This window comes from Orycteropus afer, unplaced genomic scaffold (assembly GCF_000298275.1).
Source record: "Orycteropus afer afer isolate SDZICR_OR568_19922 unplaced genomic scaffold, OryAfe1.0 scaffold00132, whole genome shotgun sequence".
In the NCBI taxonomy this organism is placed as follows: domain Eukaryota; kingdom Metazoa; phylum Chordata; class Mammalia; order Tubulidentata; family Orycteropodidae; genus Orycteropus; species Orycteropus afer.
This window is the reverse complement of record NW_006921719.1, coordinates 6,402,312-6,418,002: the sequence shown is the minus strand read 5'-3', so window position 1 is coordinate 6,418,002 and position 15,691 is coordinate 6,402,312. Positions and strand designations below refer to the sequence as shown.

At 42.1% G+C, this 15,691-nt stretch overlaps 1 protein-coding gene across 1 annotated transcript in view; it reads left to right on the top strand.

Annotated features, from left to right (window-relative positions):
* The first annotated feature begins 1,648 nt into the window (after positions 1–1,648).
* ZNF592 (zinc finger protein 592) overlaps positions 1,649–15,691 on the top strand; it is a 24,897-nt gene continuing 10,854 nt past the window's right edge. Inside the window, exons 1-2 of the mRNA XM_007945127.2 lie at positions 1,649–3,904; positions 8,718–8,896. Of these exons, the coding sequence (XP_007943318.1) occupies positions 1,661–3,904; positions 8,718–8,896 (2,423 nt within the window). The 5' untranslated portion in view covers positions 1,649–1,660. The remainder of the gene's footprint in view (positions 3,905–8,717; positions 8,897–15,691) is intronic.

Sequence of the window (15,691 nt, the reverse complement as noted above, 5' to 3'; positions counted from 1 at the left end):
TCCTTCTGCCTAGTCCGCCATCTTGCCCCGCCTCCCAGCATACATTTTTGCATACAGCTTTTAGAAGTTTTTTTTGTATTAGGATAAAGTTCTGGAAGTGGGGTTCCTGGACCCAAAGCTTTGTTATTTATCTGGTTCTGTGAAACTACCATAAGGAGGCTCTGGTGGTGCAGTGCCTAAGGCATTGGACAGCTAACCACAAGGTTCATGGTTCAAACCCACTAGTCTCTTCACAGAAGGAAGATGGGGCAGTCTACTTCCATAAAGAATTACTGCCTAGGAAACCCAGTGCGGGTCACTGTGAGTCAGAACTGACTTGGTGCTGGTGGGTTTGGTTTTTTTTGGTGTGGCTGCCATAATGCTTCCTAAAGGAGTTGTGCCATTCTGCATGCAGAAAATTGTCAGCATAAGCAAGGTACGAGAAGTATGTAAGCCAGATTGGCCCTGAAGCAGATACAGGATTTAGATTTGAATGAGGGAGGTAATGGTTTTTTTTCTTCTCCCTTTAGCAGTTTGAGCCATCCAGATTTATGTCCTATAAGTGTTAACATTATAGTGGTTTCCTAGTGGAAGACTTCTTTCCTAAGGTCTTGTGTGTTCTTTTTCGCCATAGTTCTTAGCTTTGCTTCTCAGAGCATAAAGGAAACAAACAGGTGTAGTTTCTTTGTACATAAAGTTAAAACAGAATTTAACAAAATTGTCCCCTGGCTAATTTGATAACCATGTGGTACCTTGAGAGTCAACCTGTCCCTCAGGTCTAACCACCCATTTACCCATTTAGGGAGAAAATCAAGGAATCAAGGAGGTCTTCTGAAGAGAGCAAGAAAATACCTAGGGATGATAGACTCTTCTAGAGTTTATTCATGATGCAGTTTAGTACAAATTCTGGCACTAGTAAATAATTTTGGATTCGGCTGAATTCATACAGCAAAAATACAAAGTTATTTAAAGTTAGTGAATAATTATACAGAATAAATTAGCAGAGAAAGTTCAAACCAAGTCTCATATGAGTTAGGAATTTTCTAAAGGAAGGAGATGCTGAACCATGCATTTCTTTAAAGGGCTGAGTGATTGGCTTTTTGCCAGCACACTTGATTATGGAATGATTTTTCCTTGAGAAATTGAGGGAGTGTGAGTAGTGTACCTTCTTTTTGGCTATGCAGTCAGCCCAGAATTTCCAGGTATTGAGGTTTAGGGCCTGCCAGGCAGACTTGTTGCTGAATATAAATATCCCTCTTCTACCAACCTTCCTAGGAGCTCTGGTGGCATAGTGCCTAAGGGATTTGACTGTTAACCAGAAGGCTGGCAGTTCAAACCCACCAACCACTCCTCAGAAGAAAGATTGGGCAATCTACTTCTGTAGTGATACTGCCTTGGAAACCCAAGGAGGGGGTCACTGTGAGTTGGATCCGACTTGACAGCAGTGAGTTTGGGTTTTTTTTTTTTTTTTTTTTTACCTACTTCCCTAGCATTTTAGAAACTTGGGATAAGTTAGCTGTGTGATTTTTTTTTTTCTGTAGTGCAGGGAGTTGTGCACGGGTGTGCTGTCTGCATGTGCATTAGGGTGATGAGCATGCAGTAAAGATAATGCTGGACAGTGGGATCTTGGTGGTAATTAATTCTGTTCTGTTTATTTTATAGCCTTTGCCAGCATCCAGCCATGGGGGACATGAAAACCCCAGATTTTGATGACCTTCTGGCTGCTTTTGACATCCCAGACCCCACCAGCCTTGATGCCAAGGAGGCCATCCAGACCCCCAGTGAGGAAAATGAGAGTCCTCTTAAACCTTCAGGCATGTGTATGGATGAGAGTGTGTCCTTGTCTCACTCAGGATCAGCCCCAGATGTGCCAGCCGTGAGTGTCATTGTCAAGAACACTAGCCGCCAGGAGTCATTTGAAGCAGAAAAAGACCACATCACTCCCAGCCTTCTACACAATGGATTCCGGGGCCCGGACCTGCCTCCAGATCCCCATAACCTGGGACACAACTGTGGGAAGTTCGACTCCACTTTCATGAATGGAGACAGTGCCAGGAGTTTTCCTAGCAAGCTGGAACCGCCCAAGTCAGAGCCATTACCAACCTTTAACCAGTTCAGTCCCATCTCCAGCCCTGAACCTGAGGATGCCATCAAAGACAACGGGTTTGGGATGAAGCCCAAGCACTCTGACAGTTATTTTCCACACCCTCCTGGGTGCGGGTCTGTGGGTGGCTCAGACTTGGAAGCTCTGGGTAAGTTTCCAGTCCCAGAGCTGCATATGTTTGATCACTTTTGTAAGAAAGAAGCAAAGCCAGAACCTCTGCTCTTGGGGGGCCAGCAGGAACATGAGCTAAGTGGGCAGAAGGCAGTAGAACCTCACAAGGAACTGGATGCCAGTCGATTGTTTGGGGAAGCTTTGGAATTCAACAGCCACCCCAGCAACAGCATCGGAGAGCCCAAAGGGCTTGCCCCAGAGCTTGGTACCTGCTCATCAGTACCCCCTCGGCAGCGTCTTAAGCCGGCTCACTCCAAACTGTCCTCTTGTGTTGCAGCCTTGGTGGCACTGCAGGCCAAAAGAGTGGCCAGTGCCACGAAAGAGGATCAGTCTGGTCATACAAAGGATCCCTCAGGGCCTACTAAAGAGGGTTCTAAAGGCAGCCCCAAAATGCCCAAGTCACCAAAGAGTCCCCGGAGCCCTCTGGAGGCCACTAGAAAAAGTATCAAGCCATCCGACAGCCCTCGGAGCATCTGCAGTGACAGCAGCAGCAAAGGCTCCCCTTCTGTGGCTGCCAGTTCCCCACCAGCAATTCCCAAAGTCAGAATCAAAACCATTAAGACATCATCAGGGGAAATCAAACGGACTGTCACAAGGATCCTGCCAGACCCTGATGATCCAAGTAAGTCCCCTGTTGGGTCACCTCTAGGGAGTGCCAGTGCCGAGGCCCTGAGCGAGATGCCAGGGGATGAGGGCACTCCCCTGCCTGCAGAGGAGCACTTTCCTGAGGTGGACACAAATGCAGGGAGTCCTCAGGGTGACAGGAAAGGGGATGAGAGCATGACCAAGGTGAGTGAGTCTTCGTCTTCCTGCTGCAGCTCTGGGCCCCGGGTTCCAAAGGGGACTGCCCCAGGCTCATACATGGGCAAAAAGCAACAGCAAAGCTCAGCACTGCAGGCCTCCAGCCTGACTTCTGCCAACCTCCTGCCCAAAGCCGTCCACTTGGCTAATCTGAACCTGGTCCCCCACAGTGTTGCTGCATCAGTGACGGCCAAGTCCTCGGCACAGAGGCGGAGCCAGCCACAGCTCACGCAAATGTCAGTGCCCCTTGTCCACCAGGTGAAGAAGGCCGCCCCACTGATTGTGGAGGTCTTCAACAAGGTCCTCCACAGCGCCAACCCTGTGCCCCTCTATGCACCAAACCTCAGCCCACCTGCGGACAGCAGGATCCACGTTCCGGCCAGTGGGTACTGCTGCCTGGAGTGTGGAGACGCATTTGCCTTAGAGAAGAGCCTGAGCCAGCACTATGACCGGCGGAGCGTCCACATTGAGGTGCTGTGCACTCTGTGCTCTAAGACACTGCTCTTCTTCAACAAATGCAGCCTGCTCCAGCACGCCCGTGACCATAAGAGCAAGGGGTTTGTCATGCAGTGCTCCCAGCTGCTCGTGAAGCCCATCTCTGCGGACCAAATGTTTGTGTCAGCTCCCATGAACTCCACAGCACCAGCAACCCTGGCTCCCTCATCCTCCCCCAAACCTGGTCTCACTTCGGGCAGTGCCAGCCCTCCTCCTCCAGCCATGCCACTCTACCCAGACCCTGTGAGGCTTATCCGGTACGGACTCAAGTGTTTTGAATGTCACAAGCAGATGCAGGACTACATTGCCCTGGCTGCACATTTCCAGAGGATGACAGAGGAAACCGAGGGGCTGGTAAGCAGACCCCTCACTCTGGTGGGTGTCAGGCCCTGGCTCGTGATCTGATATGGAGGGAAATGCTCATTGATTGGGGGCAGTGGTAAGATCTCAGGAGTCCTTGGGGAGGATGTCTGACTTGATGGCAACTCACCTGAATAGATAACACTTAGTGTTTATTAAGGAGACCTAGTGGTGCAGTGGTTAAGTGCTCAGCTATTAATGGAAAGTAGGTGTTTCGAACCCACCAGCCACTCCACGGGAGAAAGGTGAAGCATTCTGCTTCCATAAAGATTTATAGCCTTGGAAACCCTGTGGGCAGTTTCCCTTTGTCCAATAGGGTCACTATGAGTCGGAGTCAAATTGACAACAGTGGGTTGGCAGGGGGTGATATTTATTGGAAGAGGTGATATTTATTGTGAGAGGTCTCCCCACAACTGAGGGGAGACCCTGATTAATGACTGTGTCCTCACGCTCCACTCAACTCCTGCTCCAATGGACCATCAGGAGAATTGTTGGAGGCCTTGGGTTAGGTCTCTGCTGGTCACCTTCTGGTCTCTGGGAGGAGTCAGAATAGTCTGGGTATGTTCCCTGAGGATGCAGGGGCAGAGGTAGGTGAGTCCCTGCTCCACTTCTCAGTTCGTACTTCTAACAGCTGTGTTTTCAGTGTGCCGCTGTTCTACCCCGCAGTGGACACAACTGTTTTTGCTGAGTCCCTTTGGGTAAACTGTGACAGGGCCAGCAACAGACCTAATGTGGAAGGAAGGGAAGTAGCCTGACTTGTGAACCTGGGCAAAGGCTCTTGGGGCCTCCTTTCTAAGCATTTATTCTTATCTGCTTGTTCCCATGCTTGGTTATATTTGAGAACTAGTCCCCCCACCCCCACCAGGTGGTTCACGATTTAGTCAAGCCCACCTCCTTACTATGCCTCCCTAAGCTGGGACAACAGAGGCCTGAGAGGAAAGAGAAATGGCTATTTTTGCTTAAACTCAGCTGGGGGCCTATGCATCTGTTGGTGACCAACAAGCTTTGCCCATGCTTTCTCAGTGCCCACAGTGTACACAGGGGCTCTGTGACAAGTGTGGGGGTGGGGGTACCAGTTGTTGGGGGAAAAATTTGTACCTTTCCTCCAGGAGCTCTTAGTGGTTTAGCAAGGGCAGGAGTCAATGCCCAAATAGCTACAATGTAAAGATTGATAGACTGAAACTGGTTGCCATGAAATCAGTTCCAATTTAGGACAACTTCATGTGTGTCAGAGTAGAACTGTGTTCCGTAGGCTTCTCAGTGGCTGATTTTTGGGAAGTAGAGCGCCAGTCTTTCTTTCAAGGCACCTCTGGGTGGACTTGAACTTTTAGTCTTTCAGTTAATATCTGAGCACATTAGCTGTTTATAGCACCAGGAACTCCAGGATTGGAACTACAGTTGGGGTATAAGTACAGAGACATGGGTACCTCAGAATGGCAAATTCATGGTGACTTGAGGCCTAGGGAATGTGCTGTTTATTGGAGGTGATATTTAAGTTGGGTCTGCAAGGATAAATTTGGAAGAGGGGGAGGGACAAAGCTATTCCAAGTATAGGGAACAAAGGTATGTGGAAATGTAAAATGGGTTTGAGGAACAGAGTTGCTGATAATGAGAGTGGCTTTGAGGGTGTCGGGGCAGGAACAAAAGATGGAGTTTGGTGGGCCTGTGGGGCTTCTGCAGAGGACCGAGACCCTAAAAGGGGACCAGCAGTTTGCATTTTCCTTCCAGAGAGTCAGGTGGAGTGTGATGGTCCTGGGCCTTTTTCCCAGGGCTTCAGTGTTCTTCCTGTCAGTCAGGTTGAGTTGGGCCAGAATTACTTTCTCCACACTATTCTTCACCCACCTACATTGCCCTGGCTGCACATTTCCAAAGAATGAGAGAGGAAACTGAGGGGCTGGATCCTGGCCAGCACCCTTCTCATCCTGCATCTTCTCTGTGTCCTTCTCCTTTAGTAGGAGCTAGACAAGAGAGCTTCCCAGACAGGAAAAGAGGGAGTACTCAGGAAGGCTGTCAGACGTTTTTCACCCTAGCTTGCAACCCTCACAAAATCTGTCGATAATTATGGCCTCCAAGTCTCAAGGAAAGGAGTAAGACTTGATCTCTGGGATCAGAGACTAGCCTAGATGGTGGTTGGGCTTTGGTTTCCTGAGATATAGTGCCCAGGGAGGGGGGTGGACAGGTAGGATGTGGGTTTGGTTTCACTCCAGAATAGGGACGGTGCATTTGGGGCCTTTTGTCTTCTTCCTAAGAGTTTGCACCTGAATGGAATATGCCTCCCTCTGTGGTGATGAAAGGGATCTTTTCATCCTTCCCCTTGCATTCCAAGCCACCTTGTTGGGGCAGCATGTCAGGACAGAGAGATTCTGTTTTTTGTTTTTAAGGTTTACTTTAACTATCATGTCATTATCATAGGTAATGAAATTAACAATAATTCCTTAGTATCACCTCATACAAGTCTATATTCACATTTTCCTAATGTCTTTTTACAGGTGGGCTTGTTTGAATCAGGATCTAACTTTGGACCATGCTATGTTTGTTTATCAAATCTTAAATCTTCTTTGTCTACAACAATACTCCTTTCCACTCCACACATCCCCCACTCTTTTTTTCCTATGCTGTTGACTTGTTGAAGAAATAGGGTCCTGTTGAAGAAATGTGTCCTGAGAATTTTCAGGACAATTCTGGGTTTGATTGGTTGCTTCTTCATGTAACTGATTTGTTCTTTTATACCCCAGATTTCTCCAGTAGACTGGATGTTAGTTCTAAAGATTTGATTAGATTCAGGCTCAGTTTTGAGGGGAGCATGAAGATAGGTGGTGCTGTGGTCTTCATATATCAGGACTTCAGGAGGCACAAAGTGTCTGTCTCACTTTCAGGATGCTTAACTTGATCAGTGAGTTCAGATTGTAATGTTCTGATCCTTTCATTATTAAGCTCCTCACTTTCTACCTAATGATTTTAGTCTCCATTAATAAACCAGTTGCCATCAAGTTGATACCAACTCACGGTGACCCCATATGTGTCAGAGTAGAACTGTGCTCCATAGGATTTTCAGTGGCTGATTTTTTGGAAGTGGATTGTGAAGACTTTCTTTTGAGATGCTTCTGGGTGGACTTGAATCTCCAACCTTTTGGTTAGCAGCCAAGCACTTTGATCATTTGTGCTACCCAGTAACTAACTCCATTTGTAAATAATCATTGCTTGAATCAGTAAATTTATTAGGAATTCCAAGAATGTTTTTCTAATTTTATCACTTCTTTTTCATTTATTAGCTGGACTTCTATATAGAATATTTTTCCTTAATCCATGAGGGCTATTTGGTTACACTGAAATATGATTTCTGTTGGAAAGTGGGATAAACACTTAGTTTGTTTCCTTTAATTAACAGGTTGCAGAGTAGTGAGTTGATGCCCTCATAATTTCAGATGGTGTTGAAAATGTCCTTCTTCTGTTATTTTTAATTTTAGTATCATAATGAGCTCAGTGATTTTGATATATTAAGCATGTTTAAATATTTATACTTTTTGATTTTGATGTTCAAGTTACCCCATCTTTGGTCAGTGGGAATCCCTTAAGTTATCCTGTGTCCTTTTGACATGAGCTCATTAACCCTTGCTTCAGCCCCAACAAGGTGACCTGGCCTATGTTTTGCACTAAACCTAGAATCAGCTGTATCTCCACGGAGCCAGATTTCTTTTAATGAAGAATCGCATTCTGGCACCAAAGATGCTCATTACTACTGGATTTGTTGTTTCTAGCACTTTTAAATGGTCAGTTTGAGTAAGTACGTATTTCCAAAAAGAAGAAAGAAAAAGTTTATACTGGTATTCAAATTAAAAATTGTAATGTTTTTATGTAACTTCTTTGATTTATGCTGAAAATCTTGGTTCCTAAGATTTTCCTACATCTATTGAATTATACTATAATATACCTATAAAAGTTTCAAAATATCAAAAGCCGATATTATTTCTAACATTCAGACAGCTGTATGAAGTTTAAGGTATACTTGCAGGGTTTTTTTTTTTTTTTTTGCTCTTAGACTATTTCACAGTAAGAACATGTAAGTCAAAATACTGTGTTTTACAGATACTACTGGGAATAATTCTTTTTCTTTCTATGGTTATGTGACCAACTTAATATATAAGACACTTAATATATAGTTAGGTTATTTGTTTCTGGTTTTCAGTTTTTAGGCAATGCTTTTGTTTATTTAATTTAACTTTATTATTTTTTAAGGTATCTAAAACATTTACATGCTTCCAAAGTTAAAACTATATAACAAGATACTCTCAGGCTTCCATTCCTGTCTCTTCACCTTGTTCCCTCTTCCCTGTGGTTAGCATTTTTTTAAGAAATTTTTGGTTTATCCCTCCTTTGCCCCTTTTTTTGCATTGTGAGTAGGAGGATGACAACTACCTCTGCTGAGCTGGACCAAGGCCTGGAGTTACTAGAAGAGTTCTGGCAGTGCAGTGAGCTCTCAGAATTTAAGAAGTGCCTGAGGGCTCTGTGAAGGAAAAGTTGGCTCAATGCTAAACCAGAGGGAAAAAGCGCATAAAGTCCTAGAGGACAGGACTCATGTTTGGGAAGATAGAGTCAGGTTCTCTCTCTGAAGAGAGGTGGAGGCAAACTTTGCTTGAGTGTCAGTATGATACACTCTTAATGTGGCCTGGGCATGTCACAAGTGTGTAGGGACTTGTAAGTGAGAGTGGTTGGGGGAGAGGGTTAGTCTACCCCATACCCTAGGAAAGCCAGGCAGTGCTGGGTCTGCTGTGCCTGTGTGATTTGCTTTCTTGGTGTTCTTTCCTAGACTTGCCAGGTATGCCAGATGCTGTTGCCCAACCAGTGCAGTTTCTGTGCCCACCAACGGATCCACGCACACAAGTCCCCCTACTGCTGCCCAGAGTGTGGGGCTCTCTGTCGTTCCGCTTATTTCCAGACCCATGTAAAGGAGAATTGCCTGCACTATGCCCGCAAGGTGGGCTACAGGTGGGTGCTGCCTGGCTCACTGTCCTGTGACTGCCCAATTACTGGTCCTCTTCTTGAATCAGAACTCATTTCAGATTGAGATTTGGTCTTAGGAGGTCAAGGCCCCAGTCTAATAGGACCAGGGACATTGATTGGTCCACAAGCAGACATTTTTATAGAGGATAGGAAGAACAAAGAAGAGGAGAATAAGGAGTTTGAAAATATTAAATACCAAAGAAACAGTTTTGAAGGGAAAGGTTTTAGGGAGATTGTTGTTATTGTAAGGTACTATTGAGTCAATTTTCTATAAATAGTGACCGAGTATGACAAGAGTAGAACTGTCCCATAGGGTTACCTGTTGTTGTTGTTGTTGTTATATGCTGTGGAGTTGGACCCAACTCATAGTGACCCCTCCTTGGGTTTCTGAGGTGGTATCACTACGGAAGTAGATTGCCCAACCTTCCTTCCGAGGAGTGGGTTTCCTAGGTAAGCTGTAATCTTTACGGGAACATGTCACCAGGTCTTTCTCCTGTGGAACTGCTGGGTAGGTTTGACCTGCCAACTTTAGGTTAGCAGCTGAGCACTTAACCACCCGTTAGTGCCACCAGGGTTTAGAACATACATAACATTCACTTTGTCAGTTTGGTAATAAAAGTATATACATATAACTTGCTCACAAAGTTTATCATGTTTTATGTATTAAATTTAAAGTGCTATTTTGATAATAAAATTACTAATTGCAGTGCTTCCACGTTCTCAGTTTTTTAGAAGCTGGAGCTGCAAGACATCAAACTCAGAGGACTCTGATAGGTCTGTTATGGGTGATTTTTGTCATTTTGTGAGAAACAGTCAAAACCTAAGAATGGAAAGAATGACCAGCCTCACAGTAAAACCAAGAGATTTTCCTTTTTTTAGTCTGGGTTGCCTATATTGCATCAGACATACTTAAGCAAGCAGTCATTTTCAGGAAAAAGATCAAAGTTAGAGGAGAAAACATCCTCTAAAGCTTATTGATCTGTGACTTTTATATCTACCCAGCCAGGTCTCCTTTGCTAACTTTTTATATTTGGGGATTTCTATATTATCTGATGTTCTACTTTATCACTTTCACGTTTGAGAATTAGTTTTGCCCAAATTTAATAAAGTTTTCTGTCCTTTGGTATTTCAAAAAAGTTATTAGCTTAATTAATTCATGAACAGTTATCAAGTACCTATTATTGTCTTTAGCATGGTGTTAGACACTCAGCATATAAAGATGTTTATGACACAGTCCTGCCCTTAAAGGAGCAGCATCAGTCTGGTAGGTTACAAATATATGCACGCAAGGTATTGTAACTCTGAGCAGGAAGTCCCATAATAGAGGAATGGTGAGGAATAGTGTAATTCTATTGGAGAGGGCCAAGAAAGCCTCATGAGGGAGCTGTTAGGAGGTTTTCAGACAGAAGAAAGGGGGAGAGTGTATCTGACAAGATTCAGGCAGGGATGAGAGCACTCACAGTAGTGGTTATGGGAATGATAAGCAATTCTATAGAAACGTATCAGAATGAACTGGGGTAAGTGGTGAAAAATGAGACTAGGTTGTTGGCAGAGGCCAGGCCATATAAGACCTTGTATTCCTTGTCAGACATTTGGACTTTATCCAATGGACAGTGAGGAGCCACAGAAAGATTTCCAGGAGGGGAGTGAACCAGCTATATCTCTGTGTTTTAGAAGACTCATTCTGAGAAGAGAGGCTAGAGACTGTCTTACCTGGGCTATTACACTCTCAACCAGTGAGGGCTTCAGCTCAGTTGTGGCTATGAGGATAGAGAGGAGAATGTAGATTTGAGAGAAATTTAGGAATTAGAAGCTTCCGGACTTAATGATAGCTTGTGTATGAGAATGAGGAATGAGGAGGTGTCAGTGATGACTCCCAGGTTTCTGCATTGGCATAAATTAATTTCTTTCACATTATGAAGGATGGAGAATCTAAAGTGCATTGAGAAGCAATTATACAAACAGGATTTTACAAAGCTTTTGCCACCATGTTGCAGAAAAGCATTGCTTGGCAGTGTCCCAGGCTACATTTTAAACCAAACACCTGAACATCCTGTTACATTTGAGAATACCTTTCTAACTTGACTTTAGTGTGTGCTTGCTTGTTCCAAGGTCAAATCCCATCCAAGAAGTTTTCAATACTGTGGATGGATTGATAGCAAATTTGTGTGTGTGTGTAATTTTAATAAAATCTTTTACTTTATTCTGGAAGAGTAAAAAGAAACAGTATCTCAAAAGCAATTCAGTTTATCAAGCCTTTTTTTGTAAGGAATGTCACATAAAAATGTATTGTGATTTAACCAAAGTGATTATTGAAGAAATTGATATTAAAAGTGTCAGTGATCTATGAGTGAACTGAAAAGATACAGCATCAATACAGTGCTGACATACTTTGGCAACATCGCAGGTTTGGTTTCAGGCCACTGCAGTAAAGTGGATATTGCAATAAAGTGAGTCACGTGAATTTTTTTGGTTTCCTAGTGCGTATAAAAGTTACATTTACAAAATACTATAGTCTGTTAAGTGTGCAATAGCATCATGAAAAAGTTTGAAATATTGTATTACTAAAATGTGACACAAAGACATGAAGTGAATTCATTGTTTTGAAAAACGGCACTGATAAATTTGCTCCACACGGGATTGTCACAAATCTTCAGGTTTTTTTTTTCCTTAAAAAAAAGAGCAGTATCTGCAAATCACAATAAAATGAGGTATGCCAGTATTCATTATACTTAAGCCTTCAGTTCTTTTTAATTTTTTGGCAACAGCTTTATTAAGATATGATTCATGCACCATACAATCCACCTGTTTAAAGTGTACAATTCAGTGGTTTTTAATCTATTCACAGAATTGTTTAACCATTACTACAATTAATTTTAGAACATTTTCATCACCCCAAAAAGAAACCCCAACTGTTTAGCCCTAGGTGACCAGTATTTTACTTTCTGGCTATAGATTTGTCTCTTCTGGACATTTCATATAAATAGAATCATATAATATGTGATCTTAGCTTGTTTTCAAGATTTATCCATATTGTAGCATGTATCAGTACTTCATTCTTTTTATGGCCAAATAATATTCCATTGTACAGATATACTACATTTTGTTTATCCATCTGTTGATGGGCACTTCATTTGTTTTTACTTTTTGGCTATTATGATTAATGCTGCAATAAACACTAGTCTACAAGTATCTGTTTGAATCCCTGCTTTCAAGTCTTTTGAGTATATACCAGGGGGTGGAATTGCTGGCCATATGGTAATCTTAACCCAAAAAAAACCTAGTTTTCCAAAGTAGCTGTACCATTTTTATATTCTTACTAATGTGTAGGAGCTCTGGTAACATAGTGCCTAAGGCATGTGTGCTAACCAGAAGGCTGGCGGTTCAAACCCACCAGCCACTCCTCAGAAGGAAGGTTGGACAATCCTACTTCTGTAGTGATACTGCCTTGGAAACCCAAGGAGGGGTCGCTATGAGTCGGGTCCGACTTGACGGCACATAACAACAACAATAGTGTGTATGAGGGTTTCGATTTTTCCACATCCTCATCAATACTTGTCTGACTTTTTGATTATAGTCGTCCTAGTGGGCATGAAGTGGTACCTCATTGTGGTTTAGATTTGCATTTCCCTGATAGCTAATGCTGTTGAGAATCTTTTCATGAGCTTATTGTCCATTTGTAGATCTTCTTTGGAGAAATGTCTATTCAGAGCCTTTGCCCATTTTTTAATTGCATTGTCCTTTCATTATTCAGTTGTAAGAGTTCTTTATATATCCTGGATATAAGTCCCTTATCAGATATATGATTTCCAGATATTTTCTCCCATTCTTATGTATATTGGTGTTTTTTAGTAAATTTTCAAAAGATATGTTCTATTCCATTAAACTCTGTTACAAAGTTTTACAATGTTATTTTGTTTTGTATTATTTTTATTTTCTCTTAAAGAAAATGTAAAAAGCCTATACATGTTTTTTCTTTCTTTTTCCTCCTGTTCTTCTTTTTCTTTTTTATTGTGCTTTAGGTGCAAGTTTACAGAGCAGAGTTTGTTCTACATTCAATAGTTTGTGTACACTTAGTTTCATTCCCCATTTACCATCCCCAATCCTAACCCAGTCTCCTCCCCTCCCTGCCCAGTAAACTCCCCCCTCCGTGCCCCTCATAGTTATGAATGCCTGCCTATGTGTCCTGAATTTCCTCTGTGCAAATGTTGCCCCTCCCATGGTTGATTGCTCCAAGGGATGCATTTCCATAGAGTATGTGGGTGCATCACCCCTGGGTTCAGTGGTCTGCATGTACATCTTGTTTACCACTGGGCTGAGAGCCGCCAGCCCCTGGGAGTGAGTCTTACTCCAGGCCCAAAATGTATCCCAGGGTCATAGTACTGGGGGTCTCAACAGACTCCATCTGACCAGTAATTCTGGTCATTATTGTGTTTTTGGATTTTGTTCCATGTTTTTCCTCCCACTCTATCCAGGATCTCCAGTTTTGATCCTTTCATGAGTGGTTGGCATTGGTAGCTGGGCACCATCTTATTCTTCTGGTCTTGAGGGCCATTGTATCCTAGGGCTGATTGCTTCCAAATGCCCTTGGTTTTTTTTGTTTGTTTGTTTATTTTTATTTTTTGGCACTCTTCTTCATTTCCAATGATAGACCATTAGCTGCATTTAGATGGCCGCTTGAAAGCTTTTAAGACTGCAGTCGCTTCTCACCAATGTAGGATAAGAAACAAGATTTTTACGTATTTTGTTGTGCCATTTGAGTCTGGTGTCCCCCATTACTATGGTCCTGAGTCAGTAGATCCATTGGATCTCTCTCCCACAGTGTCTGGCTGTCTGTGAGGGATTACTCTATGTCTGTCTTCTGTTGTTTCTGTAACGATTGTGGGTAATTTGTATCACTGGTATCTGTGCAAGATTAGCTTCCACTGAATCTAACCTTGGTCTCAAGTATAATCCTGTTCACTGACCCCCATCTCATTTTCTCAGATGTTTATGTGTTTATCTGCAGCCTGGTGTTTGGTGTTAATGGTAATGCAATATTGTGGATGTACTGGTTGGTATTAGCATCTGCCATTTATATCTTAGGTTCACAACTTGGTGTCCTCCCTATACATGTTTTATAAATTATTTTGCTGCTCTTGTTGATAATTTGGAGAATATCCAATGATGTCATTAAGGAAGCAAGTCTTGCAAAAAAAAATATTTTCTTACTTGTTATGATTATTAACAAAGTTAAGTATTTTGGTACTCTTTATCTTTTCTAAAGCTTTACATATCTCACAACATATAATTCCATAATTGTGTGCTTTCTCTTTTTCAGGGCTTCTTTAAAAATTTTAGTAAAGTGTTTTGTTATGTGGTTGGATTTTTTTTTCTGCATACTTTTTCACTGTAAACCCTGCTTGATACAGCTATTCGCTGTGGCTGCTTTGCCCATTTATGTTCTTAATGAAGTTTCTTCAAAGAATGTTTACAGGATAAATAGACTAACTTTTCATAGGCATTTACAAAGAGTATATTTATATTGCTCTTGCAAGAATTTGGTCAATCTGTACACACACACAGAGACATACAAGCAATCTAAGAGGTTCTTTATACACATTAAATGTATTTGGCCACTTTGGATGAATTTGGAAATATGTAGATGTCCCCCCTCATAATACTTTGTGGTGTGGAAGTACTTCTGTGTGCTAGAAGTTAGTTTTTCACTGTCTTGTTTAGCAGGAAAAAAAAAAAAAAGAAAATATAAGTAAGTAGCTTGTATAGAAACCCTAAGTTAAAGCCTGTACAAATTTAGTCATGAATGCTTCTTAGAGTTCATTGTAAACAGCTTTCTGGTTCTGTGGGATTTACCTCATTGCTAATTAAGTTTGCAAAAGTGCTTCTGTTCCCTCCTCCCACCTCATTCTCGAAGAAAGCAAGAAAAGAAAACCAAATAGTATTGATCAGGATTTTGTGGTGATGTGGTTTGAGAAACTGGGCTAATGTAGTGAAGTGAAAATTAATGTTCAGGAGTCAGATTTTTATTTATTTATTTTAAAATTGTTACTGAAAGTATACACAACAATACATACAATATTCAACAATTTCTACACATACAATTCAGTGATACAGATTATATTTTTTAAGTCTTGGAACCATTCTCACTCTCCTTTCTGAGTTGTACTTCCCCATTAACATGAAGTCACTGCTCCCTAAGCTTCCTGTCTGACCTTTTGAGTTGCTGTTGTCAATTTGATCCCATATAAAGAGTTCTTCAAAAGAACTAAATAAGCTAATATATTGTTTGGCTTAAAGAAGATTTTAGAGGATATTTTTGGTTTAAGATTTAAAGATTATCCTCAGGGCCGTAGTTTTGGGGGTTCATCTAGCCTCTATGGTTCTAGAAAGTGTGGAGTCTTAGGAGAATTTGGAATGCTGTTCCACATTTCCCCTCTTTTGATCAGGATTCTTTTACAGAATCAAGAGCCAGAGAATTGTTTTTTTGTTTTTTTTTTTTTCAAGATTATATTAAAAGTTGACATTTTTTTTTTCTTTTCTTTTTTTTTTTCTTTTGATTTGGGTGAAGATTTACAGGGTAAATTCACTTTTCATACATCAGTTCACATAATATACTTTGTCTCATGTCATTGACCAAAATTTACAATGCAACAGCTCCCCTCCCACTTCTCCCCATAGCCACTTCTTCCTAGTGTCCATCCCTCCATACTCTTCTGCGCCCTGAGCTGTCTCCCTGTGCATAAGCAGCCCTTCCTTCTCCCATGATTGTTCTCTCCAGGG